The sequence below is a fragment of the Dryobates pubescens genome, chromosome 2 (assembly GCF_014839835.1).
Source record: "Dryobates pubescens isolate bDryPub1 chromosome 2, bDryPub1.pri, whole genome shotgun sequence".
NCBI lineage: Eukaryota > Metazoa > Chordata > Aves > Piciformes > Picidae > Dryobates > Dryobates pubescens.
This window is the reverse complement of record NC_071613.1, coordinates 26,439,939-26,464,698: the sequence shown is the minus strand read 5'-3', so window position 1 is coordinate 26,464,698 and position 24,760 is coordinate 26,439,939. Positions and strand designations below refer to the sequence as shown.

The window sequence follows — 24,760 nt, the reverse complement described above, 5'->3', positions numbered from 1 at the left end:
CTTCTGAATAATAGGAAGGAAACCAAGTTTCTTAATACTGACCTCCTCCATAGTGGAAAGGCAAATTTATTGGTCAGTTATACAGAAAAGTGAAAATATCCATATCCACATCCATGGCTTATTTAACTTGATGATGATGCAAAGAAGCAATGAAGCCTTAGTTGCAAACTATTTCTCCCATTGCCCCAGCTCATACTCCCCATTTAAAGTTTAAACAAATTACAGCCTTGAACAACCTTGTTTAGTAAATGGCAGAGACATTGAAACTAGATGATCTTTAAGGTCCCTTCCAGCCCAAATCATTCTATGACTCATTAGGAAAAGCATTACTTACAGCTGAACAAGATTTCCAGTAAGTATAAGGAGTAAATAGTTGAATCTTACCTGTAAGCAAATTGCTACGTTGACCCTGCATCCAAAGGTAGTGCTCACTGCACGAGCAGAGAGGCCCAGGTCTTTGAACAACTTAGAGAAAGATTGTGTTAACGTAATCCTTGGTCTCTCCTCTGCAACCACCATGCACGTTCGTACACAGGACAGGTTCACTCCTTTCATCTGAGAGATTGTGAGGAAAAAAACCAATATTTTAAATTTGAAGTCAACAATTCTAGAAACAAACGATTTTAATCTGTGGCACTAATAGATTTGAAGAATGCTGGAATAACTGACATGAACTCACTTTGACTCCATCCGCCCAGAAAAAACCCTGAAGATTGTGCCAAGAAGCTTTGTGTCAGGGTTTGATGCACAGGATGCAAACTACTCACCCCCGGCAACTGCAACACAGCCACTTATCATTTTGAGCTGAAAACCCCCACATAACTGTCATTGTGTCACAGGGCTAGGCTCACAAGAGACCTGCTCGCTCCCAGTGCTTCACAGTTCAGATGCAAGCAGAGTGTTCAAGACATAGTAGCTCTCATCAGCATGAATGTGAACCTATAGCAATTGGCTGTGGGTCAGGATACCCTTCAGTGAGGGTCTTCTTTCAGGAGAACAGAAGGACAGAGTTTTTTGTCTCTGCTGAGAATAAGTACAATGTACTCCTTTCTTGTGCACAACAAGCTGCAAGGCATTCTCCCAGTGGAAGCCCTGAACAGCTTAGTTACTACAGCGTGGGAACTCTCCTGCCATTGAGACAGAGGCACCTCTTCAAGGAAATTTTCAGTTAAGAGATTTCCCTCAAAAGTAAATGACTGTGTAATTGCTGCTTTTAAGAAAATTACATCCATTTTAGAACTCAATAAATTTAATGTCAAGTAATCTGAAAGCAAGTAAGACTTGCTGGGTTTTGGGGGCTTTTGTTTCCTTGTTTGTTTGTTTCTTTGTCGGTTTGGTTTTTTGCTTAGTTTTATTTTGAGGGTTAGGTCTTTTGGTTTCAGGGTTTAGTAAGGCTTTGGGTTTTCTTTCTTTTCTGGGTGTGGGTTTTGTCTATTTATTTGTGGGTTTTGTTTGTTTGTTTTTGTTTTTTTCTCAGAGAAGAAAAATTTGATAGGCTTGCTACATATTTTGCCTCAAATCTTAGAAATACCCAACAGCACAGAGGTGGAACAAATACGTAAAGTGAAAAATATAAGACGTCTTTTTCTCCCTGCACCAAAACCAAGAGGGCTGAAGCCTCCAGCAATCTCAGCTTTTCCCAAAACCCCAGTTATAAGTTTTCAGAGAAGCACTTATAAACCCATCTTCTGCAAGAAAAATATCTGTATTTATATGCCAGTATCTTAAAAAACTAAGTCTACTCACACGGAGTATATCAGTCTGTGTTCCAAGCCCCTTGGTGCACATCTCCATCACAGAGTAAGAGCAGAATGTGACACGCACTTTATACTGACTTACAGCAGACAACCACAGAGACACATTGCTCTCCAGTTCCAGAGGAGGGACTAGGATAGACTGATGACCTGAATATACACTAGGGAAAGAAACGAAAAAGGAAACCTGAAAACTTGAAGCCAGCATAAAAAAGCCAAATATTACATAAAGTCAACCTGAAGCAAAACAGGAAAACAGAGAAAGTGGTATCTGTTTGAACTCTGGCTTATCATCTCCTCCAAAGGGAGCAAGTATGTCTCAGTTAACTCATAGTTCTTAGCTAAGTCACAAATTTTAAGGTGAGTGTATTTATCCTGCAGTAAATTGTATTGAACTCTGAGCAAATACTCAGTGCCGTGAATAGACAGAACTTCTGACATAAAATGTTAACATTTGAGATATCATTCCAATTACAGATTACAATTTGTAATTGAGCTTATTTCTGTGAGTGATTGTAAGGAAAATGCACCTTTTTGCTTTGAATGAAATGAGTCTTTAACACCTATATTGCATGATTCAAGTTTCGAGTGTAATTTTCTAGCCTTGGCCAAAGGTGTCTTAGCTTTTAAACTGTATTTAGTGAAATATTTAACATGGATACTAGCTGACACAAGTGGACAGAAAGCCAAATTCAGAATCAGACCTCCTTTTATTTAAAATATTATATACTCATTTCTGAAGATAGTAAACACCATGACCACGCAGTCTTAAACTTACCAAATGTTTTTAAGATCAATTACTATCAACAAAACTAGTGACACCACTCCCCTCATGCCCCCCACCACATAAAAAAAAGGCTTCAGTAACTCACTGCATCTTGAAAAGAAACACACCCAAACCAGCATCTCTAACTGCTTTCAAAAGGTAGCCTGACACACTTGCCATTCCTCCTAACTACAGCTGATGTGTTTTTACAGTGGGCATTGTTTTGTTTTCTTTTTAAATATTCTAAACCGGAAAACACAATTATGGTTTAATAAAACAGTCTTTTGCACTAAAAAACCAAAGGTACAACTCAGGTGGAATACAGTAGACCTTATATAAACTCTTGTATGGACAGCATGACACATGTAGTTTCCTTCCCTAGAAATATTTGTTTAAATCCATTTATATTTAAAATCTTCCATCACTGAGGCTTCTTTTCTCTCCATCTTGCCTCACTACTGATGATATAAAACATGAGATGTTACCAAAGTTAAACTTCCTTTTCAGTTGAGGAAAGAAGAAGAGTGAAAGAACAGGTTAACTGCAGTGAAATAGTATCTAAACAACTAATAATTTTTTGGATTATAGCATGTTTTAAAGCTCAGACTGTTTTAAAAGGCATAAAAGAGGCAAGTTTTGCATCTTTGGAAGATACGATGCATTATAGTGGTCATCTAATTGGATCAAATCAGGTACATTTAATGGCTTCCTTTAGCATTATTCTTAGCACACACCAACCTTGCAGTCAACATCTTAAGAGTCTGGTAAGGAGATAGTTTAATCTCAAGACTTTAAAAGGATTTACTTAATCAATGTGAAATAGACAGTGAAGTCCTTGTCTTGGAGTAAGTAGCTAAATAATTCCACTTGCAAAAGCCAAGTTACTCAAGTAACTAACTTACTTAAATGAATTTTGTTACCACAAATGTAGTTTATGAAATACCTATACAAAGGTTAATTTGCATTTCTCCAACAGTTTTATCTCTGACTGTTCCCTTGGAATCTAGAGAGAGCTGGGAACATGTCAGAAAGCCTATGACAAGCAACATACCTGCACAAGCACCATAGCGCAAACCCCAAGCCACAATAAGGGTCAAGGCAGATGGCAATCTGACGTGAAGGGTACAGCTCACACTGCAGTTTTATAGAGCGACATAAGGCACTTGTAGCTGCATGTGACATCTGTGAGAGGAAAACAGGCACTCTCAGTGACTTTGTAAAAAGAACACGGTATCACATGTACAAATTGATAGAAATGCTTATTGTAGAAGGTGTGTAGTACAGTGGGGTTCTTTTCAGCACCTTTAAAGAGAAAAGAGCTATGAGCCCAAGATTTCATAGCTACTTTTCAAGCTAGTAGCAAATGACATATTATGACATTGAAGGACGCCAAATGACATCTTATATCTCCGTGATAAACTGCAAAATAAAACTTAATGAACTGAAAAATTCATTATGACAAACCTGTCTCTTTTACCCCCCTTGGAAACTCCCCAGATAGAGCCAGTAAGACTGAATGCTTCCAAAGAAGTGCATCGAGAAATATTGATGTCATACGGACTTAAAAGTTTTCTGAACACTAAGATAGCCCAATTATATTTTTGCATTTCTTCCCTGGCAGGAGGAATGAATGTGGAATATGATTATATATTTAAGAAAACAAAGTATAATAATCTCTCTCATTACCTTTACTCCTGCTAATATACCAGTGGTAGACACACTGAAGTCCAAGTACGCCAACATATCTGGAGATGTAGGTCTGAAAATATTAGCCAGCTTCTTTTTAGGCATATCATCTATTTAAAATACGTAAGAAGAGTACCATATTATTTTGGAAAATGATCACAGGGCAAAAAAAAAGTCTTTATAGCAGATACTTTCTCCACATGCTTTCTATAGTTTCTGGACAGCTCTTTTAATGCAATATGAAATATGTCAGTTCCATTAGGCAGTTATGGTATAACAAAATAAATAAATCAGTCTTCCAACTATTTACATTTTGACTAGTGCACAAACATTCTATACCTGTATCCAAAATAGTGGGCCATGTTTTAATATCTACAGCTGCCGCAGCTTCCTTGGACTTCAGCAGTTTCATTATCACTTGTGTGGTCAGTATACATGCAGACTTACTGACCTGTAAAATACACAATTAAAAACATTTATAAAACTAGCTAATGAATGCTGAAGTGGTAAATCAATACATACATAGAATACATACATAGAATAAACCAGGTTGGAAGAGACCTTCAAGATCATCGCGTCCAACCCATCAACCAATCCAACACCACCTAAACAACTAACCCATGGCACCAAGCACCCCATCAAGTCTTCTCCTGAAAACCTCCAATGATGGCGACTCCACCACAACATTTCCCTCCATGTGAACCAAGGAGTGGAGGTTGTCCCTGCCCTTCCTCTTGCTATTAATATATTTATAGAAGGTTTCACATCCATCCTGATGAGAGAACGAGTAAGCTGAATAGATTAATAAAACCACAGCAAAATAAATCACAACAATAGAAAGAATACCATAAATGAGTTTCTGAAAAAAGTGTTTACTGACTCATCAACATCAGACTGGCTTTTTTCCCCTTGTTTTACACTGATTGGGGCAAAGCAATTTATCAGGTTGCATCAGCCAACCTATACTCACCAGAAGCATTAGGAGAAGAATGTCATACATACCTCTACAATCATTTTGACAGTGGGCAGTGTGGTAGCAAGATTCTGAGGATGAGGTGGGCGAACGGTGATAGGTACACAACCAGCATATAAGCAGCCATAGAATGTTGCTATCAAATCTACTCCTGTAAAGGATATTTGTGAAATAAAAGAATTATCAGAACAAAAGGCCAAATCTTTTCACCAAAACCAAAACACACAGAGATTTATTTTATTTGGATGTAAGGGTTTGTCACAAGGTCTCTTTAGAATTGGCCGTGCCCAGTTCTAAAAGGTTAACATATTTTGCATTTCAGAGTTAGCAAAAAAATATTCAAACCCTACAAATTCTAAAGTTGCAAGGATGTATCTTCATGGACAGGGAGTATAAAATAAACAACAAAACAGGGTATTGTAGGTTATGAAGATGACAACTCAGATTCTTTTAGAAAGCATACTTCTGTTTTTCGGAATTATCGCTCTGAAATACGCAGTCATCCTTACACAAGGTAATACCTTTTTCCTGAGGTACACTTCTGAATACACTGTAGCAATGAAAGCCTGGGGTCCAGATATCACCTTTAGAGACAGTCATTCAGGAAAGAAAGGGTGTTCATATACTGACATCACTAATCTAAATCTAGCTTTCAATAGATACTTATATAGTTTCATTCCATTCTGAGGTTAAAAATTGAGAATCTTCTGTGTGGTTTAAACCAAACTATTTGTCTGTAACTGCCCAGACATCTGCAACACTTTGATGAAATGTTCAGTAAATGTAGTTTGCCACTTAAAAGCAGTGAATTAACAGTAAGACAACAAAAACACACCTCTTTGAAATACTAAGTTACTGCCATATAACACCGTATCAAATGGATGCCTGAATACTCTATGTTAGGAAGAGTTGCTTCTTGTGATATCTGCCTTCGACTTTTGCTGTCTGTATTGCCTTACCTGGAGGATACACCAGGGCCACATGGTCACCAACATTCAGTCGTCCTTTCTCCATCAGTGCAACTGCCACTCTCTCTGCTCTCTTGTGCAACTGTATGCACGACGCAGTGCTAGCTACAGTGCCCTGCACAGAAAAGAAGCAACATAAGAAAGTTTTATTTGGTTTCAAACTGTTCTCCATAAAGTATATGCTGCAGAGGCAACATTTCATTGTCCTTACTTTAACAACACAGCAAACGCTTTTAAAGCCTCTGTCTGGGTGTTTCAGAAACCATACTACTGGTACCATGAACTTTTAGAATGCTAGAAAAATCAGCTTCCAAATGTATCTGGTACCACAAAGAGACTATCTTACAAATATTTGAATTTTTCAGTCCAAGGGAGAAAACACAATTGTATTAGCAGCAAGCAAAGCACTGTGTCAGCTTTACATTACCACGCACAACAAAACCTCCAGATCATACAATCATAGAATGGCTTAAGCTGCAATCAGCAGTCTTGAAAGTGCAAAGGGAACTCTGCTGATGTCTTTGGTATACTCTTTTGAATTGTCAGAGAGGCAACCTAAGCTGTGGCTGGTGTATACTGTCACTTCAGCTTTAGTGCACCTACTGAAAGTGTATTTCTCACAACTATGCATCTGCAAAGTCTTTGCTTAGAAGCAGTGTCCTCTTTGGATTGCTTAGGCAGTTGCAAAGTCATGGGAACTGCAAGAGGCTGAGTACAGTTCTTTATGTGAAGATAGAAAACATTCTTTTGCTATACAACCTAGCAATCAATGCCCTAGCCTATGAAGTTGGGATGTATGTTTTTATTGGTGTGGCTCCTGTAAGAATCTTCAAGAAACTCCCCCAGCTCCAAGTCAGACCTACCTCTGGCCAAGGCTGAGCCAATCAGAGTCTCTGTGATAATTCAAAAGGATAAAAATCTGTTTGGCTAACTTCTGATTTAGGATTTTTTTTTGTTTGGAGATTAGTAAGATGTGAAAATAAAGCCATGGGGACTCCAAGGTCAGTGAGGAAGGAGGGGTGGAGGTGAAAGACCCATACCATAGTAGATGGCTGCACTCAAAAGAACTGTGACTGAGGGAAGCCTGTGCCAAAGAAGTCTGTTGCTGCAGCCTGCAGAAGGGACTCATGCTAGTTAGAGAAGTTTGTGAAGAACTGTGCCCTGTGGGAGGGACACTACAGTGCAGCATGGGAGGACTGGGAGAAGTTTTCCTCCGGAGAGGAAGGAACAGCAGAAAGAGCATGCCCACAACCCCCATTCGCTATCCCCTTGTGCTGCTGCAGGGTGAAGAAGTTAAGAATCAGGAACAGAGCTGAGCCTGGGAGGAAGGGGGCAGAGGGAAAGGTGTTTTTAAGATCCAGTTGTATTTCTCACTATCCTGCTCTGATTCAGCTGGTAAATTGGTGGTGGATTCATTGTTCAGATCAAATTGAATTTGTTTCCCCATGCTGAGTCTTATTATTTGCCCACAACTGCAATTTGGGAGTGAACCTTCCCTGTCCTGTCCTTTTTAATTAACCCTCAAAGCCTTTTGTTTTATTTTCTCCTCTACATCCAGCCACAGAGAGGCAGGATTGAGTGAGTGGCTGCATGATGCTCTGTTGCCAGTTGGGTGGGCTTAAAGCATGATGACCAGAAAAGGGCTTCTTCAGACGAAAGAAAATCCCTCAAAAGCCTCTTTATTCTGAACGAATAATAAAGCAATTCTGGAGCTCTTAACAATAACTATATTGAAGCAGTTTCTTCTGATAAAGTAGAGTCTCATGAAGAAAGATAGAACTTTGAACCATGTCACAAACCATTTTGCCTGTGTGAGAGAGTCCCTAAGGCAAATCTGTAACCTTCCCTATCTTGCACAGTAGCAGTTCAATACAGCACAAGGTAGGCCAAATCTGTCACTGGACTGTTACTGTCACTGGAATGGTAGCTACTGTGTACAGGCACAAATAAAACACAACCAGCTTTGCCTCCTGGAAAGAAGGGAGGGGAATAGGGAAGTGCCAGAAAAGGAGTAGAAGATCTAAAATATGTACATTTTCCAAAATCTGCACAGCAGTAGTGCTTCTCAAGCCCAGAGAGGCTGAAATACTGAGAAACGTCCAAAAGTTCATTTTTTTTTTCATACCTCTTTACAAAGTGTTTGATGCACAGGGTAATAAATGCTCCAAAACCACTGACAGTCACATATGCAGAGAGGCTATGAGCAAAAATGAGAAATGTGACTGCTGCTGTGTCACATGTCATAAGGGCTCAGACAGCCCTTGAATAAAACAAGTATATGGAGGCTGGAAGTACACAGAGTCTGCACTTCAAAAGTCAAGTGCTTGCTTGTTCGTGTTTGAGCAACCTTAAATGCAATCCTTTTGGAGGGTGCCTAGCTGAGGACAAGGCATCCATGTCTCCTGAAGGGTGTGCAGTGCTCCTAGAAAATACATCTCCAAAACTGTCCCAAGTGTTCTCTACTTAGGCTCTAGATCTTCCAATTAAAACAAAATAATCCTCCATCTCTGACTTCCAATTACCCTTGTGCTCAGGGACAAAGACAGAATCATGGCTTTCATTAATACGACAAAAGTTGTGTTCCAGCAGGAAATGTAATTACTGCAATGCTTTAAGATAGGCAGAATGCATACTGAAATTCCAGATATGGATAAGAGATGTGGAGTAAAATTCCAGCTATTGAAAAATTATGATGCTTGCTAACTAGAAATTTCTGTCTGCCTCATCAAAAAAACCTGTAACATTTTAGGAAAAGACTGCTAGCTAGAATTTTCTTAGAACACAAACAATATTTAACAGGCCTCAATCTCCAAGTATGACCTGAAGTGCATCTCACCTTGGAATTCAACAAAAGGAAGAGGGGATGATCTGGAGTTGTCTGAGCTCGCCACTGAAGAACATCTGCTAAATACAGGAACTGAAACAAACAAACAAACCAACAAAAAAAGACACTCAGACTTGCCCAAAATATACTATACTTAGTTTCAGCAGAATACTGTATCTGGTCTTCTCTAGGACATCAGTGTTACCTTTCTTGCCTGATCATTATCCTCCAGCTGGGTAACATCTCTCCCTGAGGCTTGTGCAATTCTCTTTCCAGCAACAAGGTTTCCTACTATCATCGAAGCAGGACCAACCTCTGCATTATGAAACAGTGGAAAATTAGGAAAAATAATGCAAGGAACATGTTATAAACTGTAATTCAGACAGCAGATTACTATAAATGCCACATGTAACATAGTTCTGAAAAGATGAAAAGCTAAGACCAAGGGCCATATTGTGCAGGAAAAAGAAAGGATAGTATGGTATACCACAACCCAGCCTATTATCTGTGTGGTAGATTAAAAAAACAGTCTTTATTGATTCAGCAAACTGAGGCCTGTATTTTATTTTATTACATGAGTTAACAGCGTATCTGAGGACCAGCCTTTGCAACATGGCCAACATAGAAACAATTTATAATGTAGCTACAGAAGCATGAAACTGGTATGTGCTTTATGTCTTTGAATTTAGCTGGGACTTTGGGCAAACCATAATGCCCTTGCTGAACTCTGGGATGCTCTAACACCACCAATAACTCTGTCAATTTAGGCTGCTTAAAACCACCCTACATGCACAGCCCTGAGCCTTCATGTTGACTCTGAATCATATCCCATGCATACCATCACAAACAGACACACAGAACTAAGGAACATCCTCTGGTTTACTGACCTGGTTGTTTCTGCCGAGGCTTAGGCAGGTTAGTAACACAAGTATGTGGACACATCAAGACATTACATGGGTGCAGAGTACCCTCTAGAAAGCGCTGCTTGGTTTCTGAAATATGAATTCCTCCGAGTGGAGCCTTTGGCAAAGTGTTGGCTGGTACCAAGGCAAGACAGTAGACGCCCACTTGGTGAATGCTATCAATTGCCTTGATAGAAAGAAAAAAGCCAAACAAACGTTGCATGTTATCAACTGGGATGTAGCTAGGGCAAGAATTTGATTTATGTCATTTAGTAACATCAAAATTTTTACTTGCACCACAATTTGCAAATAAAGGGTCCAATTCTGCACTCACTGAACTCATAGAAGTTGTGCCATGACTTCAATGGGAGCAGGAGCAGACCCAGGACTTTGCTTGTGCACAGGGGATGCCACCTGCACATCAGGGATTAGAAAAATCTCTTAAAAGTGGGCAAAAAGTGCAGAGGTTTTTAAAAAGTCAAAATTATAGCCATCAAATTTAGCATGTATGGCACAATCACAAAAGCATAGTAGAACATAAAATCAGAAAAGTAGGGAAGGAAGCATCTTGCTGCTGAAAACTTAAGTGTCCATTTTAGCTATGACACTTCTAAAGACAGAAATAAAAATACTTTTCTTCCCATGAAAAGAAGCCTTCCTATCACCAGATATTCCCTCCCAAATGATTACAAAGCTGAAATTAAAAATCATTATTACACAACTGCCTTACTCTTCAGAGGAACCTTCCCTGAAGTTGTTCTCTCTGGCCTTCCCTTCAGTTGTCTGTTCACTATTTTTCCGTAATTGCTCTCTCACTTTTTACTTCCTTAAAACTGATTAATTCCAAAATCTTCAAGTACAAATCTATCAGAACTCCCCTCCCTCCAGGCTCCCCATGGAAACAAAATATTCAAGGGAAAAAGTTTTAATGCTTACTGTTGGAGATCTAGAATTAGGATGCTAGTGACATAAGATGACTTCAGAGTCTGTTTTGATACTTGGCACTAAGTATATGTTTAAACATTTTCAGACTTAACTCTCCAAGCCAGTATAAAAATCAAGTAGATATACAGAATTAAAACAAACAAAATCTATCATACCTAGGACTTAAAAAAATGTAGCAGCATGACGTTAAAAAAACATTCTGAAAGAAAGTCCTACTTTTTACAAAATTCTGTTAACTATCAGCCCTCAAACACTTTCCGAAGTCAGTGTATTACAACTCTCTGTTGTTACACTGAAAGGTTTTTCTTGTGGGGAAAAAAAAAAGATGCTCTGATATTCTCATTTCAAACATCAGCCTCATTCACCTGGAAAGAGAGAAAGGACAGACTGACTACCTGTAGAACCCTGCTCATCCACTGAAAACTATCCTCCTCTGACGCATCAGGGCGCTGCTCTGCCACAAGCACTATTCGATCATCATGCAAAACGGTCACAGAAAACACTGCTATCCTAAAACGCAAAGGACAGAAGAATGATAGGATGCAACATATGATGAACATAGCACGGTTCATTATAATGTGGAAATGACTGCAACCTTTAATGGTACTGTTTCAACATACACAAGCATTTTTCATGCCAGATCATCACAAAATCACAGACAAATTTAAAACAAATGTAGGCTTGTTATTGCAATTCATTTCTGTTGGGGGACAAGTGAATTTGCAGTCAGCAATGTTGCATGTGTCCAACACAGACAGCTTCCATACGTGCAGGGGCTGGGCAAACCTTGCCTGTATGCCTCTCTCATGCATGCTAAACTTGTGGACATAAGATGTCCCTTCTGAAGAAAACTATGCCAAATTACTGATCAGCATGGCTGTCAATACTTCTACTGAAAAACACATCATCCCACTTGTGTATTGAGTTAGTTTGAGGCTCACAACTTCTGGGATAAAATACTAATGCCTAGGCTAAGTGTGTGCCATTATTTGTATGATCTGTGGATTACACAAATTATGTCAAAATGAGGAAGATTGACTTTCACAGATTCATAGTATAGCTTGGGTTTGAAGAGCCCTTTAAAAGTCATCTAATCCAATCCCTCAGCAGTGAGCATGAACATTCTTCAACGACATTAGGCTCCTCAGAGCCTCAGTATGATCTTGAATGTTTCCAGGGATGAGGCATCTACTACCTCTCTGGGCAACCTGTGAAAGTGTTCCACCACTCTCCTTGTGAAAAACTTCTTCCTTGTATGTATCTCATCTCTTTTCTCTACAGGCATCTTCCTTGTATCTAAAATATCATTTCTTTTAGTTTAAAACTGTTACTTGTTGTCCTATCGCAACAGGCCCTGCAAAAAAGATTGTCCCTATCTTTCTTATAGGCCCCCTTTAGATATTGAAAGGCTGCAATAACATTGCCCTGGAGCCTTCTTCAGGCTGAACTACCCCAACTCTTATAAGCCTGTCCTCAAAGCAAAGGTGCTCCAGCACTCTGATAATTTTTGTGCTCCTCCCCTGGACCCTCTCAAAGAGGTCAGGTCTTCCCTGTACTGAGGACTCCAGAACTGGACACAGCACTAGAGGTGAGGTCTCACCAGAGTGAAGTAGAGCAGCAGAATCTGCTCCTTCAGCCTGCTGGCCACACTGCTTTTGATGCAGCCCAGCAGGCAGCTGGCCTTCTGGGTTGTGAGCACACACTGACAGCTCTCATCCAGCTTTCTATCTACCAGTAGCCCTAAGTCCTTCTCCACAGGGCCGCTCTCAACCCCTTCATCCCTCAAGCCTGTACTGACACTGGAGGTTGTCCCAGCCCATGTACAGGGCCTTGCACTCAGCCTTATTAAAACCTTTGAGTTTCATGCAGACCCACTTCTTGACCTTGTCCAGGTCCCTCTGCATGGCATCCTGCTCCTCAGGCACATCAACTGCACCACAGAGCTTGGTATCATGTGAGGATGTGCTGAGGGTGTACCTGGTCCTGCTATGCCACTGATGTAGATATTGAACAGTATAAATGGACCCCTGAGGGACATGATTCATCACTAATCTCTATCCAGATATTGAGTCATTGACCACTGAAGAGCAATAAGGACTGTGATTTAATACATGCCATCTTTGAAGGCCCTTTGACACTCCTGCTTTGCTCTTTGGAACATGCTGCATAGTTCGTCCCTACACCACTCTGCATGAAAGGCTCAGGTGGACAACAGGGAGTTGTGCTTTACATTTGTCATGCAAGCTTCTTTTGCCTGTCTTAAGCAAAGCTCTGAAAGAATGTGTAAACAGACATTTAAAGATCTATGTTTATACTATATGAAAGTAATTTTGAATCTATTATGCATGAAGCAAGGTGTCAATATTTGTCTTTCAAGTTAGCAGGGACAGCCAAGTTTTTATGTGGCATATTGCAACCTACTGACACCATTCCTGCAAAAAAACCACATGTAAAAATTCACATGCAGAGCTTCTGGGCACACTATGCTACTTGTTTGCTGGTTTTAAAAGAAGCAACAAAGTCCAATCAGAAGTGATGAAGTTATTTAAATACTCACCTTCCCCGATACACAAACTTCATGGGTTCAACTGCTAATGCAGTGGCTACCACATCATCTGCATTGTGCCTGCGACCACTAACTGTCATTAGCCCATCCAGTTTTCCTACCACAAACACCAAATAGTCCTGAAAAGAAGACAGGATTAGAAGTACAGGCAAAAACCCTGCAGACTCCCAGCAACACGTGCTGGACTAAAGCCAACAATATTCTCAAGATCTGTACGAGGTTACTACCCTGACACGGAATTCTGCTGAATTTGGGGGCATCACTTAAGAGCTGGGAGTCAGGACAAAACAGGGCCCCAGATGGCTTATTGACACTTACGGGACCCACAAAGCCAAGCAATCCTGTTCTTGTAAAGGGCTGGTCCGAAACAGGCACTCCAGCTGCTGTCACTGGAATGGCCTGAAAGAACACACAAGTATTCAGACATTCAGTACTGATAACAGTGAAAATGCTTTCTCTGTTTCATTTCAGCTCTACGCTCAGTTGAAAAATTACCTGATGACAACACTTACTATCAAGTATGAACAACAGTTTTTTGAATAAAGAACACACCAGTTCCTAACTCTGTGGTAGCCTTCTTTCTTAACTTTTTCTCAGCCACTCAGCCTTCATAACAGGAGTTTGCACTGCTTTTTAAACCAGGTTTTACAGTATGCATTCACATAGCAATCGATCAGCAAGTTTTTCTTTTAACACCCCCCAGTGAGTGTACCCAAGCATATCACTTCAATTGCAACAAAAGCAGAACTTTAAGTTTGCTGCAGTTTATCTGTAAAAAGAAATAGTAGAAATGTAACATTGAAAGTTTACATTAGAAAAAGATACAAACCTCGAACACATTCTTGGTGATTCCGACAAGGCCGAAATATGCCATCCCAGTAGCACCTGAATTCACACATATTTCTCCAACCTCATCAGCTTTACACAGGTAAGGTGTCCCATCCACCTTCACAACACACACATTTGCTAAAGGGAGAAGAACACAGAATCACAGCACTGATACGTTTCAGCAGGTGACAGAAGATGCTTTGCCACTAAGAGGCAGATAAATATTGTAATATATTAATTACTAATCTATTAAAAATATATTTATTTAATCTAATTATCAGCTACAGCAAACACACAGCATGCGAGAGAGCTCTTTTTGACAGGCTGTGTAATGCGTTCTCTATGATTCAAAATGCAAGTTTGCAAATGCAACTTTTCCCCCCCCCCTTACAGTGATTTACAGCCTACACACCAGCTGCAACTGAACCCAAAACCACAGCAATTGCTTTTCAGCATGGAGGCTGCTGGCTTGATCAAATACAAGCAGATTTAAGAAAAAAAGATGAAAATGAAGAAGATTCCCATTACAGATATACCATTGCTTTTATTTATTGCACATATTGATATTCATAGCATCATCTCTTAAGTTATGTGAGAAACACATTACAGGTTCAGAGAAAACTAGGCTACTTCATTCCCTCACTGATAGGTCGATGATTTTACTTGATTGTCTCCCATATTTTAAAGCAGGCCAGTCTGCCTGCCAACTGTAATTTAGAGACCACATACACTCATCTCAGAGCTGTGCCTTACTGAACTTATTCCTGTGACTACATATTATCTATTTCCTATCTTGTTAAAAGGTTTGTACTTCATAAAGGTCCTACCACTATTATGCTAACCAATTTTCTTCTGAAATCTCAGAATTCTTCTTATGCTTAAATTTTCTTATTTTTAATTGAGAATATACACATTTGTAAATCAAATATTACAACTGAGCTTAACTCTGGCTTTGGGTCGCATTTCACTTTGTATGTCACTGTTTTTTTCAGAGGTTTCCCTGGCTAAGTAGAGCCTTTTCTTAAAGCAGCCTGGGTTTGTCCTGTCTTAGACTGAATGGGAAAGTGAAAAAGAATATGGAGTGAGATGGCATGATGAAGCAAGGAAGTTCAGCTTAGCACTTAAGTCTCAAAATTAACAAAGAAATCAAGATGGCTACCTGGGTCAATACAAAATAAACCAAGCCTTAGAAAAATTACAGCCTATGCTATAAATTAATGTTCTGCCCTTTGCCCTTATGTCTGCTTGCAACCCAGACTATAAGGGGTACTCTGTGGTCATGCATACTATATTAAGAAAACATGAGACTCCAGAAGTATCAGAAATTTATTTAGTTCACTTATTTCTATCAGGGTCCTTTCAGTGTTTTGGCCATGGAACACATGTCATATGGGAAACACAGATAAGGCTTACAGTAGCCATTAAAAAGGACTATAATTCTGATTCCTAGTTTAGTAAATTTTAAGTGATATACAGATAGCACTTTCTTTGACCACTGTTCAACTAGCATGAAAAGAAATCAGAAGTGGTAAATGGCACATTTCCTTTATTACTATTACATGTTAAAACCAGGTCTGTTGCAGGCATGCACCAAGAACTCTGCTGGTAAAAAAGGTTAATAGGTTTTCAGATTTCAGAGAACTCCTCAGTTCAACAGCTTAGGTCTGAACAACAGAGAGAACAATTAACCCTACCAACAGATCAACCTCTAAATATCTTGGTTTCATAAAAAGTATCCAAACAACTAATTATCGGAACTTCAATGATAACTTTTGGTGACCAAGTAAAGTGATGCTACTCAAAATCTGCTTAAGGTCTAAGTTTGAAGATGAACAAGTTTCACTTGCTGAAACCTGTAACTATGAACTAGAAGTCTGGAATTGAATTATACAGTGTGAATTACCAGCTAGTAGGGCAAAACCCACATTTTGCAGTTTAGGAGAGGAAACTGGATAAAAGGGTCATTTAAAACTGAATGGTAAATTGAAACAGAATATTGCCACAGGAAATAACTTGACTTAATCTCAGAACCAAGAGAAGTGTTACTAACTGTAGAAAGCACACCGGTTTGTAGGCATACACAAATGCTACAGCACAACTCATTCACAGACACTGAAGACCCAACAGATTAGCCTACAGCACCCAAATGATTCTCTATCCAGGAAGGATAAGAACAATCATATCACCCTGACCAAGTGAAAAACCCACTTACCAGTAACCCATGTCTGATACAGGTAGTCTGCACGTACATTCTAACAGCAGACATAGTTCTGCCCTGCCATGTGATACTGCAAGATTTTCCTTTTGCAGTATCTGTAGAGCCTGTACTCTGGCTTCTCCTTCTGTTCCTGCTTCATGTGTGACATACAAGAAAGTGCATCTACCACCATTTCAGTCTCTCTCAACAGCATTGCATCTGAAAAAGAATTAGAGAGAAGGGAAAAGCAGATGGGATGGGAATGTACATGCGGACTGCACGTTATGAAGACTGCTGATTACTGGTAAGAAAGGTTGCTTTCTTCATATGAGTCCACATGTACATTCATATAGATGGTGCCTCTCAGCAGTTAGCCCTGCCATGACATTTCTGGCAGAGGATGAGAATTTGTGCAAACAGATGACTGCTGTAATGCCCTACCAAAGACTGGATTGAGCTTTAGATGTTTCAAGACAAGCACAACATGAATGCAAGAAGACTGTCAGACCTAGAATCATGAAGCCTTAGGAAAAATACTAAAAGGTGAGGATAAAATGCCTCTACCACCATTGTGGAAGGCATTTATAGGGTTTCTAGAGAAACCTCATCTTTGGGGATGTCCAATACAAGGACCTCAATCTTTCCCTGCTCTTCTGGGAGTGGTAATAGGCATAAAGCAAGTCAACTTCCCAGATAAGGATGAATCAAGAATCTAGACTCTACAGATGGTCACATAAGCAGCCAAACCTGACATTTAAATTGCAAGAAACTGTACCATCAGAAGTGTACACTTTGCTACAGATCACCAAGAGATGTTCTGCAGTGGCAGGCTGTTATGCCATCATGTCTTAGACTGAAGCCAGATGGAACACACAGAGCTGATTTTCACAATAACTTCTAAGGACCAAGTGGGAATGAGGTACTGCTATCTCACATTTACAGTTTAAGGTAAAAGACTGAAACCTTCACAAGGTTGTTCTGTAACAACTCCTTTCACAAATAGGGCAACGAGATAATGGAACCCGATTGCTCTGCAGTGAAGATGCAGAACTTGGGCAAACACTTGCTTAGACATGGACAGAGGAAACAGTAACATTCAAGATATCCAAAGGTCTGAGACAAAGCATCCTGCTATTTAAGAAATTTCAGTCATTATCCCAGAACTTCTGGAAAAGATTCTGAATACAGAACTTGAAACTGTGTATGTGTAAATTTGTCTTGCCGAAGCCCAAGATCTGGCACCAACTGTAAGTTTTCTGTTTGAGAATAAGAAACTATCTACCGCAACAATCTTTCTATGAACCAGACTCTGTATGATTAGGAACTACAGGTATATAGATCTTCTGGATTGGAGAGGGTTACTCTCCTGTCAAAGAAGGAAGCAAGAAGAATTTCTGAAAAAGAATGGAAGCATGTAGTTCGGAACTAGCAGAGAGGTAAACTTTACTTAATACCCTGAGCATCCATGTCCACGGCCACGTATAAGCTACAGTAAACTTCCAAAATGACAGATTCCATGGCAATTGCATCCCACTTGATGTGAAAGCTGAAGGCACAAAGCAAGCAGAAGAGAGGTTTGGTGTTCTCCCTACCATCTTTACCATTGCAATCTGAAAATACATACTGGAGATTTTTATAAGCCAAATACTGATTCTTAGCAACATGACTCTCAGAGAGGAACCATGCAAAATAATGCAAGTGGTTAATGGGTAAGACAAAACATCATCCCTCTAGGATCTGCACAAAAGATTCCAGGGCAATGCATACTAGGTTCTCGATTAAGAATTCCCTTGCTGTCTCTGATGGAAAGATATTCTTGTGGATACTTGCACTTCCCTGGTGTGAAGTACTTGCACTTCCTCTTGTGATTGGTGCTCATGGTAAACAATGAAAATGAGTAGCCAAGGCAACTGAAGGAAATACAGCACCAAAAGCAGCCTATGGATTGAACAACAATGACATAAGATGTGATCCTGGTGCTGACAGATCTTTTTAGTAAGATTCCCATAGTAGGTGTGTCAGAATATGAATGGTGAAAGTGGACACTTTATCCACGAACTTTAACCTTCTGTTTCCTGAATAAAGTGTGCCAGTGATCTTCAAGTGTAATGAGATCAAAACCATCTGGCTAGACTGAACAAGTCTCACCACAACTACCAGTTCTTGGCTAGGAGACTACTTTCACAGCACATTTGACCAAATTAAATTCAGGAATGCGAGTCTGAAAGACTAGGTCATGTAGTACTTCTAAGAGCTTAAACATATTCAGTGCAGATCAGAAGACAGAACAAAGCCTTCAGAGGGATGGCACCTGACTCAAATTAGGCCTTCCATAAAATCACAGCAATCTAAGGAAAGGAAAAAATGCAAAACCAGGTAAGGAGCAAGTGCAAGAAAGGAAAAGGTGGTATGCTTTATTCTGTATGCCAAACACCAAGTGAGAATGGACAGAGCACATCCTCTATGAATGCTACGCAGTAAAAAGCAAAAATCTTTTAAGGTAAGGCACAAGTATATTCACTGTTAGAATGTACATGCAGACTCATTTGAAAGTAAGTTATTAATTTCATTAAGTCATTAATTTATTTTCATCTGGCACACCTCTATAAATTACTGCAAGCTTTTTAACTTTCTTCCTACTCCAGAAGTTTTCAACTATTTACTTATTTTTAAAAGAGAGTCACAACAAAGCCATCAGGTTATCCTCTAGCAAGGACTCTATCACATAGGTTCTGACTTAAGAAATGTACAGAGAAATTTCTGCTAAAAATACACCTTTAGACCTGGGATTTTCATTATTTGGTCTAACTGAAGCTTATCTGCACCAGATAGTGATAGCCTAATGTTGTTCAGAGTTTTAAAATAGTTAATTCATTAGGTTGCCCAACTTCTGCTTAACCTACAAGTAATTTTGCCACTTACTACTGCATTTGAAGATAGCAATAACCAGCAATTCTAAGTCATACCACTTCAAGGCACTAAATGGAAACATAATTATCTATTGTCCCCTCACAGAATCAGGTAAGGCCCTTGATATTTCTTACTAATATAGAAAGTCACAGTAGTGTTGTCAATTGTCTGTCAATGGCATTCTGAACCAGTGAGATCCATTAGATTTGCCAGACAGTGCCTCAAAGCACTAGACAGAGGAAGAGTCACTATTTTCAGTGGGTTTATTTACATTGGCATCCCTTCCTACCTTACTTCCTAGAGCATTAAGTTGAAATAATTTTGCTGTAGTTTTTTTGACCCATTTGTTTTGACTCAGATCCATGATGCTATAGTATGCTCAAGGATCAAAAGCAGAAGAGATGTGGTGATATAATGGGGTTACTACCTTAGCAAAGAGAATACAAGGATTTTTCACAGACCCACCCAAACACCACCTGCCTGATGTTGCCTACCACACTGAACTCTTAACAGGATCTGTAGAATACACACAGTTCTGTGAATACATCCAAGAATGTATTAAAACCCTCCTGCTGGCCACAAACCCCTTGTTCCCAGAGAACATTTTGAATATCTTGCCTATCTTCCTAGAAGATCAGAAGAGAGGTGTTCAGTTTTCCACAGGGGTCAGGACTTTGCATTTCTCCTTGTTGAACTTCATGAAGTTCCTGTCTGACCATTCCTTCAGCCTGTCAAGGTTCCTCTGCATGGCAGCACCACCTGCTAGTGTATTAGTGTTTTTACCAGCTTCATGTCAGCTGGACCATTTCCTCACCCTGTCTGTATAGCAGCATCAGCCATTTTTACCAGCTTTGTGTCAGCCACAAGTGTGCTGAGGATACTGTCCCATTACCTGGATCATTAATGAAGATGTTCAACAGAACCAAAGCCAGTATTGAGCCCTGGGCTACATACTAGTTACTGGCCTCTAAAGACTTCATGCCACCACTCACCACCCCACCCTCGGGGCCTGGTTGTTCAGCCAGTTTTCAGTTTATCTCCCTGTCTGCTCTTCCAGCCCATACTTCATCAGCTTCTCTGTGAGGATCCAGGAGCATAGTGTCCAAAACCTGATGAAAGCCAAGGAAGGCAATAACCACTGCTCTCCCCTCATCTTCCAAGCCAGTCACTTCATTGTAGAAAGTGATCAGGTGGGTCAAACATGACTTCTTGGTGAATCCATGCTGGCTACTCCTGATGACTTTCTTGTCCTCTATGCACAAGAGTTATTCCATCACTTTTGCAGGGTTTGAGACAATGCAGATCAGCCTGTAGTTTCCTTGGTTGCCCTTCTTGCAGAGACAGGATTGACATTTGCTCTCCTCAAGTCCTCAGGCACTTGTCTGAAATACTACATAATGACATCGAACAGCTGCTTCAGCACTTATGGGTGAGACCCATCAGGGCCCACGGACTTGCATATGTGTAGCTCACTTAAGTATTCCTTAATTTATCTTTTCTATCAAGGGTATGTCTTCCTTGCTGAGGATTTTAGATTTATCTACTTTTGAGAAAGTGAGACTGAGGGGTAACCACATTGGTCTCCACATCTTCATGAGGAGGAGAAGTGGAGAGGGAACTGATCTCCCTTGCATCCAGTGATATTACACTTGGGAAAGGTTCAATGCTGTGCTAGGAGAGGTTTAGACTGGACACTAGGAAGCATTTCTTTACCAATAAGGTGGTCAAACACTGTAATAGACTTCCTAGAGAGATGGCTGATGTTCCAAAGCTGTCCAGAGGCATCCTGACAATACCCTTAACATACTTAAACATTTAGTCAGCCCTGAGTTGGTCAGGCAATTGAACTGGATGACCATTCTATTTTAACATGTGGACTATCACTCCTGGATGAAAGACAGTATTTCTTACTGTGCTTTATATTTTGTTTTGTTCTGCTGTATTTGTTATTACATAGCTGTATCCATCACTAATGCCAACAAATGAGTAATGAAAGAGCTCTGTAGACAAGCCAAAAGCACCTCCGTGTATCAAAACCTAAGGTCATTCAAATGTATTACAGACTAATCTCTACTGAAAACAGTGAATAAACTAGTTGAGATAGTCAAAACGTAAGCTGTAGTATCTTAAGGGTATTTATCATTTGACATTTCTGTTTCACCAGCACAAGCATGATAGTAAAGATAACTTATGTGGAATATGGTTAAACCTGCAAGAAACATTTTCCTACCTCCAGGCATAATTTGACCAACATCCTGTACAGTTAACACAGATAACTTCTCTTCTGTATCCACTCTTATCACACCGAAACTTAGACAATTCATAGATAACACTGCTTTTCCTGGAGGAGGCCCACCCAGTTCTGGAGGCCTGAAAAACAGATAATCAAATCAGGTATGAATCAACAGACCAATGGCATTATGGTCATCAAAAACACTGTGCAAGTGTCTCAGGCTTGTTCATACTGGTTTCTCATTTAAACAAACAAGCATCCAAGACTGGTGTTATATTTTAACCAGATGAGAAAAGAGCTAGAAAAAAAATCACATAGCTTCCACTCTAAAATGCTACAAGGAGGATTACTTTTTAACATAGGCAAAGAAATGTCAAAAATAAGCAGAAAAAGCAGGAAGTGTTCAGAACACTTGACACTTCTTACTCTGAGCAGAACTGATTGAGGACCAGCAACATCATTTTGTGGTTACTTTCAGGACAGAACATAGCAAAAGATTCCAGGACTGTTGTACAAAAATAATTCTTTAATTGCATTTTGTTCTTTTTAAACTGGGAAATGTCAGTTCTCCCACCAGAGAAAATACTTGCTAAAATCCCAATCTTTGTTTAATTTTCTCTTGAAAAGGATTTTCTGAAAAAGCACATTTTGATCAAAACTACTTTAAAAAACAACTTCCAGCATATTCCATTTGTACACCTATTAATAATCAAACGATCTCCTTGTTATCTCCAAAAATCCAATGGGATTTTTCAGACCAGTTACAAATATTTTTTTCTTTCTTTAGCTCACTATTTAAAAGACATTTCATATAAACAATTATTGTAGATTCAGCATCAGCTTCTTCACAAATAAGCAAGTGTCTTGATTTTTGGGGCACATTATAAGGATCCTCCAGCACTTGCCTTCCCAAGCAGTAAAATAAAATAACCCAAACACTTATGGTTGATTACTTTTAGAAAATACTAAGCTTTTTGAAAAAAAAAAAACCAAACAAATTGCACATCCTTCAGTGAAGGAGATACTTGCAAGCTCTGTCTGTTGAGGTCTTTGGGCCTCTTTATGTGTCTTTTCTGGCTACTATTTTAACACCAGATATGTTTCAATAGACAAGAAATATTTCAGTTCACCTCCCAGGAAAGAGAATTACCTGCGGATAGCAACGGTTAGTGCTTCTGAAGAACTAGCACACGGACAGATCACTTCTGGTCTCAAACCTCTGGATTGAAATACATTCAGGAATGCATCACAGGAAGATATTGACCCTAAAAAGAGCAATTGCACAAGTAGAAACATTTTGCCAAAAGCAGGAAAGCAAAACTATTTCATGCTTTCATCTTCTACCATCATGACTTGCTAACCTGTCACTACACAACTCCAAGGAATCTGAGTGACTGTTTTTCTGGTGTGTAAGAACACCATCTAGGGTACAGCCTAGGGTTGCAAAAAAACCCTTCCAGCTGCTTTCTCAAACTACTATAAATGACCACTACATGACTGTCATGGTTTTGAGTTAAGGCTATGACTACTGCCATTTTTTATGTCCTTGCACATGACTGAGATAAGCCCTAGGAGTGTGTCCGGAACTAACAAACACTGCAACTCAATGACTACATACAGTCCATGAGTAGTTACCTTGAAAATGGTATTTTGATTTACTTGAAATTTTAAAAACTTCTTCCAAATGACACTGCCAACTACCATTCTTTATTTAAATAAACAACAGATCCTTCAGGACACCTTCTATGATAAATGTAGCTCCGGTGTCCTTGGCAAAGAAATACTTGCTACCGTCTCTGCTTTGCGGAAAGTGAACTGGAGCCACTGCTGCTGAGTTCCTACAGTGCAGGTCCAGAGTTCTGTGATTTATAGTGCACTTTAGTTTACCTTGGACTGACACTCTGGAAATGCATCCATACTTACACGGATTAGCTCCATCTGCCACTATTAACATTCGCAAAGAGCTCAGACTGACATCTCTCTGATCCCGCTGAGCCAAAAGTGACCAGTGCATATCACGTGATTTTACTACTGCTACACGGGCTGAAAGCAATGAAAAAAATAACAATTATGGTGCATCTGCAAAAGAAACGATAGGCAAATTATAGAACTATAAAAATACTTTCATTTACATGTATCTATGAAACAATTTACAACCAGAAACAAACATTTCCAGATGGATTTGATTATAAAATTTATATGTTTAGTATTAGTTCAAATATTGAGATGAAAACCACTTTTTTTTTTAAAGGGTCCATCAGAAGAAGACATCAATGTCACTCATCTATCAGTAAATGTATCTATCAGTAAATGTAATACTGAAATGGAGCACTCAATTTCCAAAGCTGTGTCAAAAAGTCAGGCTGATTAAAGACAACTGCCCTCAGCCTGAGCAGAAATTTCATACAAGTTCATTTATATGTTTATAATTGTGAAAATACTTTAAGATTACCTTTGTATGAGCACACTTTTTGTATCCAGGAAAGTGGATTAACCTTCATTAATGCATAGGGAATACTAATGACATGCATCCTGTTCATAACACTCTGTGAGGAAAAGAAACTTTTAAGTGGCTCAAAAAAATACACAGCATGTACCAACACTTTAAAAAAAAAAGAAAAAAAAATCACAGCTACAGCATAACTTTTATATTTAACTGTTAGTGAAAACTATGTTTATAATCAGGATAAATATAAACTATGCCTGTGCAATCTGTTACTGGAAAAGTAACACTTTGTTCTGAAAAATGTAAATACTGAAATATAAATAGTTTGAAAGTTTATGATCTCATTCTGATACAAACGCTCTGACCCTGAGAGAGCTGACTTGCTGCAGCTTTTTTGATTCCAATACTCACTGTTAATACTCCATGCCAAAGGCCAGCATCTCTTTTGAAATCCAAGACATTTGTTAGCGTTTCAGCTGAAAGTGAAAGAAAAAAAATAATCAGACCTTAGAAGCATATTTATGGGAAATATTTAAGAACTCAAAATATTTGTTAAAGCAACTATGAAACTTCCAACACCACTAAGAATTCAGCTGTGTTGTCTTGCCTTCTTGTTTATAACAAACAGGCTGCTTAAACTGAAACTCTTATTTTACATGCAGCAATTATCTTTCAATTATGATTGTAGACTAGGTATTTAAGACCCTGTTTTCATTATAATACCACTTCCATGTGTTTGTTACATTTGCCAATTAACTATGA

At 39.3% G+C, this 24,760-nt stretch overlaps 1 protein-coding gene across 5 annotated transcripts in view; it reads right to left on the bottom strand.

Moving 5' to 3' along the window:
* DIP2A (disco interacting protein 2 homolog A) overlaps window positions 1–24,760 on the bottom strand; it is a 99,736-nt gene that overhangs the window by 8,558 nt on the left and 66,418 nt on the right. For all 5 annotated transcript variants that reach the window (XM_054172550.1, XM_054172580.1, XM_054172566.1 and 2 more), the window contains 19 exons: window positions 24,410–24,474; window positions 24,005–24,098; window positions 23,476–23,595; window positions 22,703–22,817; window positions 21,550–21,689; window positions 14,214–14,350; window positions 13,703–13,783; window positions 13,376–13,503; window positions 11,214–11,328; window positions 9,859–10,060; window positions 9,177–9,286; window positions 8,984–9,064; window positions 6,139–6,262; window positions 5,209–5,330; window positions 4,546–4,657; window positions 4,207–4,316; window positions 3,572–3,702; window positions 1,747–1,915; window positions 385–555 (listed from right to left, as the gene is read on the bottom strand). In XM_054172550.1, the coding sequence (XP_054028525.1) occupies window positions 385–555; window positions 1,747–1,915; window positions 3,572–3,702; window positions 4,207–4,316; window positions 4,546–4,657; window positions 5,209–5,330; window positions 6,139–6,262; window positions 8,984–9,064; window positions 9,177–9,286; window positions 9,859–10,060; window positions 11,214–11,328; window positions 13,376–13,503; window positions 13,703–13,783; window positions 14,214–14,350; window positions 21,550–21,689; window positions 22,703–22,817; window positions 23,476–23,595; window positions 24,005–24,098; window positions 24,410–24,474 (2,327 nt within the window). The remainder of the gene's footprint in view (window positions 1–384; window positions 556–1,746; window positions 1,916–3,571; window positions 3,703–4,206; window positions 4,317–4,545; window positions 4,658–5,208; window positions 5,331–6,138; window positions 6,263–8,983; window positions 9,065–9,176; window positions 9,287–9,858; window positions 10,061–11,213; window positions 11,329–13,375; window positions 13,504–13,702; window positions 13,784–14,213; window positions 14,351–21,549; window positions 21,690–22,702; window positions 22,818–23,475; window positions 23,596–24,004; window positions 24,099–24,409; window positions 24,475–24,760) is intronic.